The 13,392-nt window shown below is 48.3% G+C and overlaps 1 protein-coding gene across 4 annotated transcripts in view; it reads right to left on the bottom strand.

Moving 5' to 3' along the window:
• SMAP1 (small ArfGAP 1) overlaps positions 1–13,392 on the bottom strand; it is a 150,270-nt gene that overhangs the window by 15,058 nt on the left and 121,820 nt on the right. For all 4 annotated transcript variants that reach the window (XM_082669004.1, XM_082669005.1, XM_082669006.1 and 1 more), the window contains one exon: positions 10,004–10,094. In XM_082669004.1, the coding sequence (XP_082525130.1) occupies positions 10,004–10,094 (91 nt within the window). The remainder of the gene's footprint in view (positions 1–10,003; positions 10,095–13,392) is intronic.

Raw genomic sequence — 13,392 nt, 5'->3', positions numbered from 1 at the left:
TCCCCGTGCGCACAGGCTCCTTGCTCGGCTGCAGGGACGGGGGGAGCAGGCCCCTTCATCAACACGCAGAAACAGTAGCCGGTGGACAGCAAACAGAATGGGAGCGCCAGAGTACAAGAACAGCCTGAGGCAAATGGCAGAAACTTAGCTGGAACACCACCAGAAAGAAGGATAATGAAGCACAAAGGACCCCTCAAAGAGGAAATGAGCAAACAAGAAATGAGGACAGTGCAGTGAAACAGGGAAGGAATTTCCATTTTAAAGGCAAGGCATCAAGCCTACAATTAGCTGCCTGTGGGCAACTATTTTCTTTCTAGTTACCTTAAGATTTCAGACTACTGTTTGATCTGAAAACGAGTTGGTAGACGACTGTTTTATACTGCACACATACCAGAAATTCACAAGAAAAGCTTAAACGTTTTGAGCCAAAGAAAGTTGTTAAAAATCAGTGCTACATCTCACACGAACAGAAGGCCTGCCCAGCGTGCAGTTACTGGCCTACTTCACATCATCACACTGGTAGATGCTTAGAAAGAAGGTAGCATTTCAAATATCACAACGTCATGAAGGCCATTTCTATCATCTAGAAACCTTCCATGTAGCTGTCGATTCTATTAATCGTGGCTATACCAGAACTCCCCTGACAGCAAAAATCCAAATGAGTAAAGGTAAACAAAGTACTTAAAACAATATTTAGTGTCTTCTTCTTGGCCCATTCCAAATGCTTTTGAATGATACCATGTATAAACTAAAAGGAAATAAGAATAGAACAGTTTGGATTTTTAATAACCCACTATTAATACTAACATTTTTAAGTTCTGTTGCCAGGTACTCTGATCAAGCTCTATATAAAGTGTCTCAGTTTAATGCCCCCATCACCTCCAGAGATTCTGACACAATAAGACGAGGATTTCAACAGAAAGATGGTGGTACAGCTGGAAAACTCAACTGCTATATCCTTTTGAGCAGCCTTTCCTGGTTCCCCCAAACAGAAGCAGTGCCCCTACCGCGTCCAAGGTTAAAACAGTTCCCGGGGGCAGCTGCCCCACCTCCCGAGAAGAGGGCACAGAGGGTGGGGCTGGCCTCACCGCCCAGTCGGGGGCGCCGTCCTGGGCCCCAGCTCCCCGCTGAGCGCACGAGGCCCCGCCCCCGGCCCTGTGACCCCCGCGGCCCCGCCCCCGGGCCCCCCCAGCCTGCGCCCCACCCCCCCGCTGGCCAGGCAGCCTCCCAACTCCTCCCCCCAAATCCAGGGGCTGCAAAGCAGCAGCCTTCCCAGGTGCCTTAATATAAGTAATGTCATTTTTGGTTTTTGTCGGCGTGTGAACACACTGAGTGTGACGGGCACTCCCCACATGCTCACACTTGCACCACACTGACTGCCTAGGCCCTGTCCCCCCATCCTCTGTCAGAAAGAGGGTGCAGCTGTCTCCTCAATCAGCGTTGGCACCGAGCAAAAGCTCCACAAATACTGGTGAATTGAAATGCTTTCCAAACACAGATCACCAGAGGGTTTCTCGGGGACAGCAGAGCCGTGGGGAAAAACGACAGTCAGGGGGCGGGTGATCCTGCTTCTGTTGGGAGAAGAAGGGAAATAATGACACTCATTCTGAAAAGAACCAGTGGTCTGGTTACAAACCCCTCTTGGTCTCTGCCCTCTGCACTCCCCCACATCTGGCCCTCGCTGAGCCTTCCTCCCGGGAAGCCTCATCCTCTGAGTCCACGTTCTCCTGGAAGACCCTGCAGCCACTGCTGCCGGTACCCCTGCCGTCCCCCTTCCTGGTCTCACGGCCTCAGCGCCACACGACCCGCCACCTCGGTACCGCGACTGCATCCCAGCTGGAATCCCTACTCCAGGCCACCATGGCAGTGAGGCTGCAGTTCTCTCTCAATCAGAACCCTGTCCTCCAGCATCACTCTGTCCACAGCTGGGAGCATCGCTGCAGCCACAGCCACAGCCACACACACACACACACACACCACACACACATCACACACCATACACACATACCACACACACCACACACACATAACACACCACACACATACCACACACACACACCACACCACACACACCATACACACATACCACACACACCACACACACATACCACACCACACACATAACACACACACACACCACACACATACCACACACACACACACACCACACACATACCACACACACACACGACGGCCCAGGCCTGGGTCGGCCTCCTCCCTACTCCCCTCTCCACAGCTCTGCTCCAAGCGCCATCACAGCCCTGACCCGTCGGTCATGCGAAGCTGTCTGCTCAACAAGAAGCAGACGGGCTTTAAATCACAAGATACTCTACAAAGGGGAGGCGTGAGGAGCTCGTGTATCTGGGGGCTCGCTCACCCTTCCCGGAGCCCACTCACGCTAAAGATGACCCCCAGGACACATGAGAGTTTGCCTGACGTCAGTTTGCACAGCATGAAAAATTCATCTGCTCCTCCTCTGACTAGCAGCAGCAAGAAAAGTAACCCCTGAGTGGAGGAAAATAAAATGCAAATTGTGAATCTTGGCACTGTGCCAGGTTTCACGCTGAATTTTCACAAACATCTCTCTTCCACAATCCCACTCTTCCCTGAGCAACAGTCCTGTCTTCTCATCTCCAGACTGCACGTGGATGCATCCCCACTTGTACTACTAGACACAAACGGAGCTGTGCTCTCCCGTATTTACCAGAGTCCCGTGAACTTGGCTGGTGCTCAGTAAATATTAATGAATTCATCCTTTACTTGAATGTCAGAGGCATTAGCTGGTCATAATCTATTTGCACAAATGATAAAAATCTCAAAGAGCAGCATGAGATTTTGCGTATTACTAATCTAGCGTAAGGCAGAGAGGAACATGGTAAGTAGTGGAAGTTATGTTTTTCATTATTGTTCTTGACTGACCGTGAACACTCAGCCTTGAGCACACCCTGGCTGCAATGAAAGGTGCCGAGTCTAGTTCTTCCCCTGTAACTAGTGAGGCGTCATCCTGAGAAGGAGCGAATCTGAAGTGGAAACAGCACCGATCAAAGAAAGAAGCCTGCTTCCATGAGATGCAGTGATGCTCTCCTTAACGGCAAAACTCCTTCTTCTTAAAGCTTTGTATGTTTTCATGTTACTCAAAGAGCCCTTTTCATTTTCTACTCAAGAAACCATTTAAAGCCTTTTCCTTAATAAAAATGTTACTTGGAATTCCTTTATATTAAAACACACACTTGCCTTATGAAATGAAATAAACTCCCACGTGTGTTACCTTGTAAACTCAAGTCACAGACATTCATTTGAAGCATATTAAAATTTTCAAGCTTCAAACTGTTTTCAAAAGCTTACAAAAAGATGGCTGAGAGTCAAGTGGAATTATTTATTTTTAATTTTTAGTTAACTTTTCTTACTGCTAAGTAGATGGCCTTTAGGCTTATCTACTGAAATGACTGAGTGGCCTTAACATTTGCTGTGAACCTCCTGCTCTGTTTACCCCTTCCTTTCCAAGCCCCTCCTGCCACAGGTCCCCGCAAGCTGGGGGACTTTGGGGCAGGGGGTGCCCTGTGGACGGGTACGACAGCGCTGAGAGGGGTCTGCAGTGCCGCCACCTCTCAGGGGACACACACACGGACCGAGAGTGTCTGAAGGTTTCGGAAGTAAACGTCGTAGAACTGATTGCTCTTTAAAAATTATATAAATATACAGCTTTCATATGTATATAAGATATATATCTCAAACACTTCTGTACCACTTTACAGCCTCAAGAGACAAGAACTCTGCAAGTATGAAGCCAGACTGTATAGGACAGGTCAGCTCTCTCTGCAGCCACCGCTCTCCCCGGCACCTCCCGCAGGAGCCCCGGGCACCCCCGCCCCCGACAAGTCCCCACAGAGACACGTGCTCCCCACTCTGTGCACAGTACTGTGCTGCCTATGTCACACTATCCATCGTTTACGCTCTGGCCAACAACCACGGACAGGCTCTTGCGTTCACTTCCTGGTGAAGACGCCAGAGCCCAGGGTACCGCCTCTAACTCCAGGGCTCCCCCGTGCCACGATGCTGCCAGCTGTCCCCTGGACAAATGGGCCTAATGTCTGTCTTATGTGACACAGTGTCAGCTGGCAGTCTCGGAATTTAATTTCCTATCAGAGCTCAACACAGTGTTAACAGTTAAGAACACGGGTCAGACTCTGTAATCTACCTATGGTGTGACTTTGGGCAACGTACTTAACCTCTCTGCGCCTCAGTTTCTTCATTTGTAAAATGAAAACAACGGTAGTTCACCGATTTCAGGGCTGTTGCAAAGATCCAACGAATAAATGTCTGTAAACACTCAAAACAGTGGCTGGCACTCGGCAGGCACTATCTCAGTGTTTCTTAAAGTAACAAGATGACAATTTAATTACTACTTGAGTCAAACATCTTGCTGCGGTTCATCTACGAGCCGAGACTGGACTGTGAAGTCAGGGAGAACCGGGTTTGAACCCAGTTCTGTCGTCCAGAAGCCGCGCCTTGGAAGCCAACTTCTGTCAGCTTCAGTGTCCTTGTCTATTTAAAAAAAAAAAAAAAAAAAAGTGGGGGGAAGAAGGAAAAGGGGCAAAGATGTGCGTGTGTACAGTATGCTCCCCGCTGAAGGGCCGTCGCAGGCTGACACGCACCTGGGCCAGGGGCTGCGCAGAGGCTTCCTGCCTGCAGAGCCGTCTCCACCACAGAGGCCTCGCCCGCCCTGGAGAGAGGCCACGGGATGCAATTCTGGCCCGGCGGGTCCCTGAGAACTCTACTGGGGGACCTTCTGGGAGAAGTTTTCCCTCCTGAGAAAAGCAACTGCTGCACCGAAGTTTGGACGTGGTCCTGAGGCCGGGGGGCTGGGGCCTGAGCTTAGGGCCAGGGCTCCGAGGGGGACGGGACAGTGGGCAGGAAAGAGGAGCCTGGCTCCCGACCTCACCGCCCCCCGCGCCGCCCCCCAAACTGCTCGCCCGCTACGATTGTCAGACGCCACCCATCTCAGCCACGCTCAGACGCTCAGCCACCTGCAGTCACGAGGCGCCTCATCCACAGCCGTGTTCGCTCCTTCAACACCTGAGCGTCGCCTGCCTGCTTCCTGTGGCCAGCACGGTCCCCGGAGGCCCGTGAAGATGCCCTCCTGCTCTCGGCCCAGGTCTGGCTGGGCTGCGCCCTCGTCCCCGGGTTGCCGTGCTGGTTCTCCCACTGGCCCGCCTGTCGCCCTCGGCTGCCTCCCAGCCCGGACTCGGGGCCACGCGGGGAGCTGCCAGCAGCCGGGTCTCCCCCAGCGACACGGGCCCCCACCTGCCTGCTCTCCCTCCACAGGTGTGATCACACAGAACTACCACCAATTCCCGAGACCTCCTTTTTGAAAGGGTAATAACAGTCTATAATCGTTTGCGGACCATACTCTTGGCAGCAGAAAAAAATAAACATTTTTATTGGGTTTTAAGCCATAGCTGAAAAGCGTAACAGACTACAAAATTACTTCGGGCACTCACGCTAGATAGAGCGGCCCTTTTCCTCCCTCCCTGGAAAACAAGGGTGGCACACAACTACCCCAAGCCCCGGATCCGCCGAGTGTACAGCTCTGGGCCGCAGGCGGGTCCAGGGCTGGGCCGCGGCTGGCATTCTCTCAGTCCGCCCAGTCACTAGCTTGCTTCACTTGACAGCGTATGGCCTTTGAGAAACAGAAATCTCCCTGCAGGAGTTTTCTGCTTTAAAAGTAACTAGAGTGTTTTCTGTGGGTGTTTCATCCTTTAGTTTGTTTTCTGTCCAGAAAATCTTATAAAAACAAAAAAATTTAAGGAAAAAAAGTAATATATTCACCTCTCATTATATAAAACTGGAATACATATTACTAGATAATTAAGCTGGTTATTTACTAAAAACCACGTTTAACTAGCATTGTCAACCCACCTGAACTTGGCTACTGTGATAAGCTAATGCTTTTATTTCCTGAAACAGAGGCATGAAGCGAAGACTTTAAAACTTGCCCAAAGCTGTACTGTATGTTCCTTTGAGCTTTTCAATTAAGAAAAAACTGAGGAAGCCTCTATCTAAATACATCTCTATAGTTCAGTATGATTTTCATCACCAAGCTCACAGTCGATTCTCTGTGAGCTCTTTCGAGGTCCCCGAGTCACACACACACACACCCCGCCCCGTGCCCAATGGGCCTGCGGTCAAAGCCTCCTGAGCAGGGAGCAGGCGGCAGCGGTGCGCACACAGAACAGACACCCGCGGAGGGCTCCCCACCTCTGGGGAGACTGAGCTGAAGCCTGCAGTTTACGATGCTGCTCAAGCCTTCCACTGAGAGCCGGTGCTCACCCCTGAAGACTCTAATCTCAGATGGGATCTTCTAGAAAAAGAAAGAAAGAAAAAAGCCTGGGGGATTATCCTAACCAACTGCTAAGCAGTCTGTCAGTTTTCATCATGTGAGGACAGACAGGAGCATACAGTGTAGGGGCGTGGCGAGCACAGGCCCTGGAAGCCAGTTTCAATTCTCTTCTCACACAGCGGGGGACACATTCTAGGCAAGCGGGTCTGTGTCTGGAGCATCCAGGGCTTGTTCATTCTGGGCCTCAGTCGAGAGGGGCCCTAAGATCTTGGTTATTTCCAAGATCAAAGGGCAGGTAATAACCAAGTCGATGACCCCACTTCTGATACCAGACAGTAAAGCACTGAATAAATAGTATTTCTACAAGCTTCCAACGTGAGTTAACACCCAAAGGCGAAGTCACCCTTGCAGGTACGATCGAGCACATCCTCAAGTCCAGCAGAGCTCAGCCTCAGTCACCACCCACACACTCGTGTACGCTTCGTGCCCATCACAGGGCACAGCTGAGTAAGGCCTGCAAAGCTAAAAACCTTTGGCCCTTTTCAGAAAAGAATTTGCTGACCCTTGCTGCTAGAAAGTATACAGACAGCATTTTATATTTGACCTTGGGATGGGGAGTAGATCTGGAAAAGTGAGCCGAAGAAAACAGGTTAAAAAAAAGACTTGCCAAAAGGCCGTTTAAAGGGAAGTTCGAATTTCTAAAACATGATCTTGACTCTCACACTATAGGAGTCCACTGAACGTGATCCTGAGCGCACAGTAACCCTGGGATCCTGGCCCGCCATGGCTGTGTAACTGAACTAACCCTGTGGGAATTTTCTCTGTATTTTCTGCAAATGTTTTCAGTTTACGCCTGTTCTGGTCTCATTCACATGGGGATATGCCATCTTTTCTGCACGACCATAAATCAGACTGCCAGGCACCTGCCCCTCCTCCCCACTGTGTCTCACTTTACAGGGGAAAACCACAGCGCCACGCTCACCTTGGGCAGCAGAAAAACAGTCTGCTGCTCAAGGCTGACAGCAACTATCGATCCAGTTTGGGAGTGCTGTTCTCTGAAAGTCTGGAAGTGCCTTTCAGGTTACTGAGAAGCAGCAGGAGGGAAGCGCTGCAATGTGCTCTGGGTAGGGCTCTCGGTCTCCTGCTGCTAACACTCCCTCAGCGAGACCCCCAATCCCTCTTTCTGACCCTAGCGCCCACCCTGCCACCTCTGGAGCTGTTCCAGCTCATGATCCAGAATCGCCCATCGCCCACAAAGCCCTCTCTACGCCCTTAATCTGCCGCTCCTTCCTGCCCTAAGCGGACCTCGGTTCTCCCCTAAGGACACGGGTTCCTGACGCTCTCCCCCGTCTAAAAAGACAGCAGCCTTCCCGATCACAGGCCCGTGAGTGAGAGAAGCGGAACCGCTGCCAGCGCGGCTGACTCTCCCAGACACTGACACCAGAAGAGGGGTGCTGCCGTCCCCAAACCCTAAAACCCAGGGACTCTGAGACTGGGTGGTGGAAGGCAGGGACACGCGGACAGGAGCTCGACAAACGGAGATATCGTGTGACAGTGAACGGCTGGAAGGCAGAGACGCCCGCGCTGACCCAAGCACTGAGAGCGAGAGGAACAAGCGTTTGCCGAGGTCAGGGGTCGAGCTCCAGGCTCGCAACTACGCAGCAGCACCGCGCCAAGGGCTGGGCACCTGAGACCAGTTCCGCCACCTGTCCCCCGGGCCCCAGCCCGTGCGGCCCCTGGGGACCGCCTAGCAGGCCCGCCTGTCCCACAGGGTCACTCCCCATGGGAAACACCCTACAACTTCCACCCAGCAGCAAACCCCACTGGCGCTCTCTCTCAAAGCAGGCCCAGAACTGGCTACTTCTCGCAGCTCCCGTGGCCACCACCCCCTTCCACCTGTCTCACCAGCCTGCAGCCTCGCCTTGCTACACTATTCTCAACAGGGTAGCCGTAAGGGCTCCTAAAAAACCCAAGTCGGATGAGGTACTTCTTTGCTTGAATCCTCCAATGCATTTCCAGGACACTCAGAGTAGCAGCCTTAGTCAGGTCCCAGGGTCACTCGCCAGCAGCCACGCCAGGGCCCTCCTCCTGGCCCTGCCCGCTCCCGGCGGGGATGCCCAGGGCCACTGCACCCGCCCTGGCCTCACCGCGCACGGCCAGGGAGCCCCAGCCTCCTCAGGTCTTCCCTCCGACGGTAATCTCAGGGGGCCCCCAACACCCACCCCCTGAACCCTGCTTAAAATCACACCACTGCTTTCGTTCTCTTTTAGCTACAGCACTTAGCAAACATGACCATGACGTATCTTACTTAACTATCTCTTCACTGTTTCCCCAGACAGGGGTCAGGTACTTTCATCTGTCTTCCCTCACAGCTCTCTCCCCAGTGCCTACGACAGCGCCCAGACACACGGCAGACACTTCAGGAGGAGGTGCGAGGTCAGTGAGCGAGTCTGTAGGGTAAGGGCCAGGCCTGGCTCAGCTCTTATGTTTCTAAGTTATGGACCGATAACCAGGCACTCACGGCCGGGAAGGAAATGCTGCCGCCGAGACAAAGGCGCGTGGAGTCCTAGTAGGATCTTTCCGTACCGTGGCAGTAAGTCTTTTTTCTCATTTATAGCAAAGGAAATAAAATACAGAAATTATGAGAACTAGTATTCAACACAATTATATTTAGAGCCCCTGGACTAAGCCCTATTTTTATATTTCTGATATACCACTTATTTTCACCACCATAGAAGATGTTTATCTGTAGGGGGTATATCTGCATGATACACCAGTTTCCTAAGTACGACAAAAACATTCAGTTGTAATTCTTAAGACAGAAAACAATTTTCTCAATAGAACAAAGATCAATTTTTAGAAAAGCAGTGTATGAAGGTCGACTCTACCTTCCAACTATCTTTCACTGTTTTCCTGTTATTAATCTTTCCCTAAACTAAAAGAAATTTCTAAATTAATTACTGCTGAAGGCTCAGATATTACTAAAAATAACCATTTATCAAGCTATTTTAAAAGGAAGAGGAGAAAAATGTAAAAAGAGCTGACAGTATTTGTAGATAAGGACAGTACAAGCACTCCTTGAATGGAAGTCTGTTTACTCACCAGGCAGACAACATCTATCTGTCGGCCATAAGAATAAATATGACATTAAAATGAGCACAGACATTCTTATTGTCATCAGACACATAAAATGAATCTAGCCACTAGATCTAGGTATAAAGCATGTTGCTTCAGCTAACCAAAATTAAAGTGTCCTTTAAAATAGCACATGTTATAATAAGGCTACACCATAATTATTTTGCTAAGGGACCTCCCCTCCAACAAAACTAAATGAAGAGAAGGCGGGGTGGGGTGGGGGGAGAAAACATTTCAAATGCTGAGACGTCACAGTCCACCAAGCCTTTGAAGAGTACTTTGTTATCCTCTCTCCCCAAGGAACTCATTACTTGTATTTCCATGAAGGCACTGCTGACAGACACCAACTCCCTTATTAAAGATTTCCCTTTTGGTGGGAACTCAAAAAACTAATCATACCATTTTCAAATTCAATTAACAGGTATCTTTTGGCACACTGATGATAAAGCTATTATATTCGTTTCAAGTAAACGTTTCAATTGCTTTGTAACTCTAATTAATGATGACTTGTATTTTTTTACTACTTACCGAGTCCTAACAGATCAACAGTGGGCTCTGCAGCTTTTTTAGGGCTGGTACTTTTTTTAGGCTCCAATTGCTGATCTTCTTTCTTCTGCAGCTTTAAAGTAAATAATCAGATTTATTATTTTTTTTCAAATAAACTGAACAAGACTTTTAAGCCCCAATTGGGCATAGTTTTGATAAAGTTAGTGTAATGTAGCCTATGAAGAAGCATAGTGTGATAAAGCTTACAGCATTCATTACCATAAACTTAAACACAATCATTGAACTTGAACTGATAAACCGGACACGAGGACCCCAAAACAGTGAATGTAGAAATTTAATCTTAATGCTTGTTCCTAAGCATTTAACTCCTTCACGTGAACATTCCACACTATTATAGTATTATAATAGTGTATTATACTTGCTCGCTGCTGCTGCCGGGCAGGCCCCGGGTCCTCGCGAGCAGAGCAGAGGCCACCGGCACTAATGGAACCTGATCTGATGTGCAGGCAGACCTCGTTTTACCGCTCTTCCCTTTACTGTGCTTCACAGATATCATGCTGCTTACAAACTGAAACTCTGTGGCGACCTGCGTGGAGCATTCTTCCAACAGCATTTGCTCACTTTGTGTTTCTGTGTCACATTTTGGCAATTCTCACAATATTTCAAACTTTTCGTATTTGCTACGGTGCTCTGTGATCAGTGATCTTTGATGTTACTCAGTAATTGTTATGGGGGAGCCACGAACCACACCCATATAAGACTGCAAACTTAATCAATAAACATTGTGTGTGTTCTGACTGCTCTACCCACCAGTGGTTCTCCATCTTCCTCCCTCTCCTTGGACCTCCCTAGTCCCTGAGACACAATACAGAAATTAGGCCAATGAGTAACCCTACAGGGGTCTCCAAGTGTTCAAGAAAAGGAACAGTCGCATGTCTCTCACTTTAAATCAAAAGCTAGAAATGATTAAGCTTAGCGAGGAAGCCACGTTAAAAGCCCAGACTGGCCACAAGTAGGCTTTCTGCACCAAACAGCCAAGTTGTGAATGCGGAACAAAAGTTCTTGAAGGAAGTTAAAATCGAATAGTCTTAGTGCTATTGTGGAGAAAGTTTCAATGGTCTGGAGAGAAGATCAAACCAGCCACAACATTCCCTTAAGCCAAAGCCTAATCCAGAGCAAGGCTCTAACTCCCTTTAACTCCCTAAAGGCTGAGAGAAATGAGGAAGCTGCAGAAGCAAAGTCTGAAGCCAGCAGAGGCTAGTCCATGAGGCTGAAGGAAAGGAGCCGTCTCCATAACAACGAAGTGCAAGGGGAAGCAGCGATGCAGAAGCTGCAGCAAGTTATCCAGAAGATCTGGCTGAGATAATTCACGAAGGTGAACAGATTTTCAAGTAGACGAAACAGCCTTCTATTGGAAGAAGATGCCATCTAGGACTTTCATAGCTGGAGAGGAGAAGTCACTGCCAGGCTGTGAAGCTTCAAAGGGCAGGCTGACTCTCCTGTTAGGAGCTAATGCAGCTGGCGACTTTAGGTGGAAGCCAATGCTCATCTACCGTTCCAAAAATCCTAGGGCCCTTAAGAATTATCCTCAATCTGTGCTGCCTGTGCTCTCTAAATGGAACAGAAAGCCTGCATGACAGCACATCTGTTTACAACATGGTTTACTGAATGTTTTAAGCCATGTACTGCTCAGAAAACAAGGTTCCTTTCAAAATGTGACTGCTCGTTGACAATGCACCTGGTCACCCCAGAGCTTGGGTGGAGACGGACAACGAGATTCATGTTGTTTTCACGCCTGGTAATATAACATCTATTCTGCCGCCCGCGGATCAAGGAGTCACTTTGACTTTCAAGTTTTATTCTTTAAGAAATACATTTTTTAAGGAGACAGCTGCCACAGACAGTGATTCCTCTGATGGATCTGAGCAAAGTCATTTGAAAACCGGGAAAGGATTCATCATTCTAGATGCCATTAAGAACATTCGTGATTCATGGGAAGAGGTCCAAACATCAACATTAACAGGAGTTTTGAAGAAGTTGATTCCAACCCTCATGGATGACTTGGAGGGGGGTTTAAGACTTCATGGAGGAAGGAACTGCAGATGTGGTGAAAACAGCATGAGAACTAAAATTAGAAGTGGAGCCTGAAGATGCATGGTGTTGGACAAAAGGTTCACTCAGTTTTTTCTGTAAGATGTCTCTAGTAGCACTTAGTTGTCTTTAACTTCATTCGAAACAATTTTGTTAGCTTGTATGTGACAGCTGTCATATCAGCGTGCTTTTAAAACAAAGACATCAAAGATGTCAAATTCTAAATTATGCTTTATTATTTCAAGAGAGGTAAAAATGCAAATGAAACACAATAAAAGATTTGTGCAGTGTATGGAGAAGGTGCTGTGACTGATCCAACGTGTCAAAAGTGGTTTGCGAAGTTTCGTGCTGGAGATTGCTCGCTAGACGATGCTCCATGGTCGGGTAGACCAGTTGAAGTTGATAGCGATCAAATTGAGACATTAATTGAGAACAATCAACGTTATACCACGCAGGAGATAGCTGACATACTCAAAATATCCAAATCAAGCGCTGAAAATCATCTGCACCAGCTTGGTAATGTTCATCACTTTGACGTTTGGGTTCCATGTAAGTTAAGTGAAAAAAACCTTCGTGACTGTATTTCCGCATGCCATTCCCTACTGAAACGTAATGAAAATGTTCCGATTTTAAAACAAACTGTGACCGGAGATGAAAAGTGGACACTGCACGACAATGTGGAACGGAAGAGATCGTGGGGCAAGGGAAATGAACCACCACCAACCACATCAAAGGTCAGTCTTCATCCAAAGACGGTGATGCTGTGTATATGGTGGGATTGGAAAGGAGTCCTCTATTACGAGCTCCTTCCGGAAAACCAAACGATTAATTCCAACAAGTACTGCTCCCAATTAGACCAACTGAAAGCAGCACTCGACAAAAAGCACCCAGATTTAGTCAACAGAAAATGCAGTTTTCTATCAGGATAATACAAGACTACATGTTTCTTTGATGACCAGGCAAAAACTGTCACAGCCTGGCTGGGAAGTTCTGATTCACCTGCCATAGTCACCGGACATTGCACCTTCGGATTTCCAGTTATTTCGGTCTTTACAAAATTCTCTTAATGGAAAAAATTTCAATTCCCTGGAAGACTGTAAAAGGCATCTGGAACAGTCCTTTGCTCAAAAAGATAAAAAGTTTTGGGAAGATGGAATTAGGAAGTTGCCTGAAAAATGGCAGAAGGTAGTGGGAAAAAGAGGTGACTATACTGTTCAATAAAGTCTTGGTGAAAATGAAAAATGTGCCCTTTATTTTTACTTAAAAACCGAAGGCACTTTTTGGCCAACCCAATAACTAAATTGCTGCAGTCTCAGGAT

The sequence above is a fragment of the Grampus griseus genome (assembly GCF_964374135.1).
Source record: "Grampus griseus genome assembly, chromosome: 13".
NCBI lineage: Eukaryota > Metazoa > Chordata > Mammalia > Artiodactyla > Delphinidae > Grampus > Grampus griseus.
Note: the sequence above shows the minus strand (reverse complement) of the source record. Positions and strands in the feature narration are given on the sequence as shown.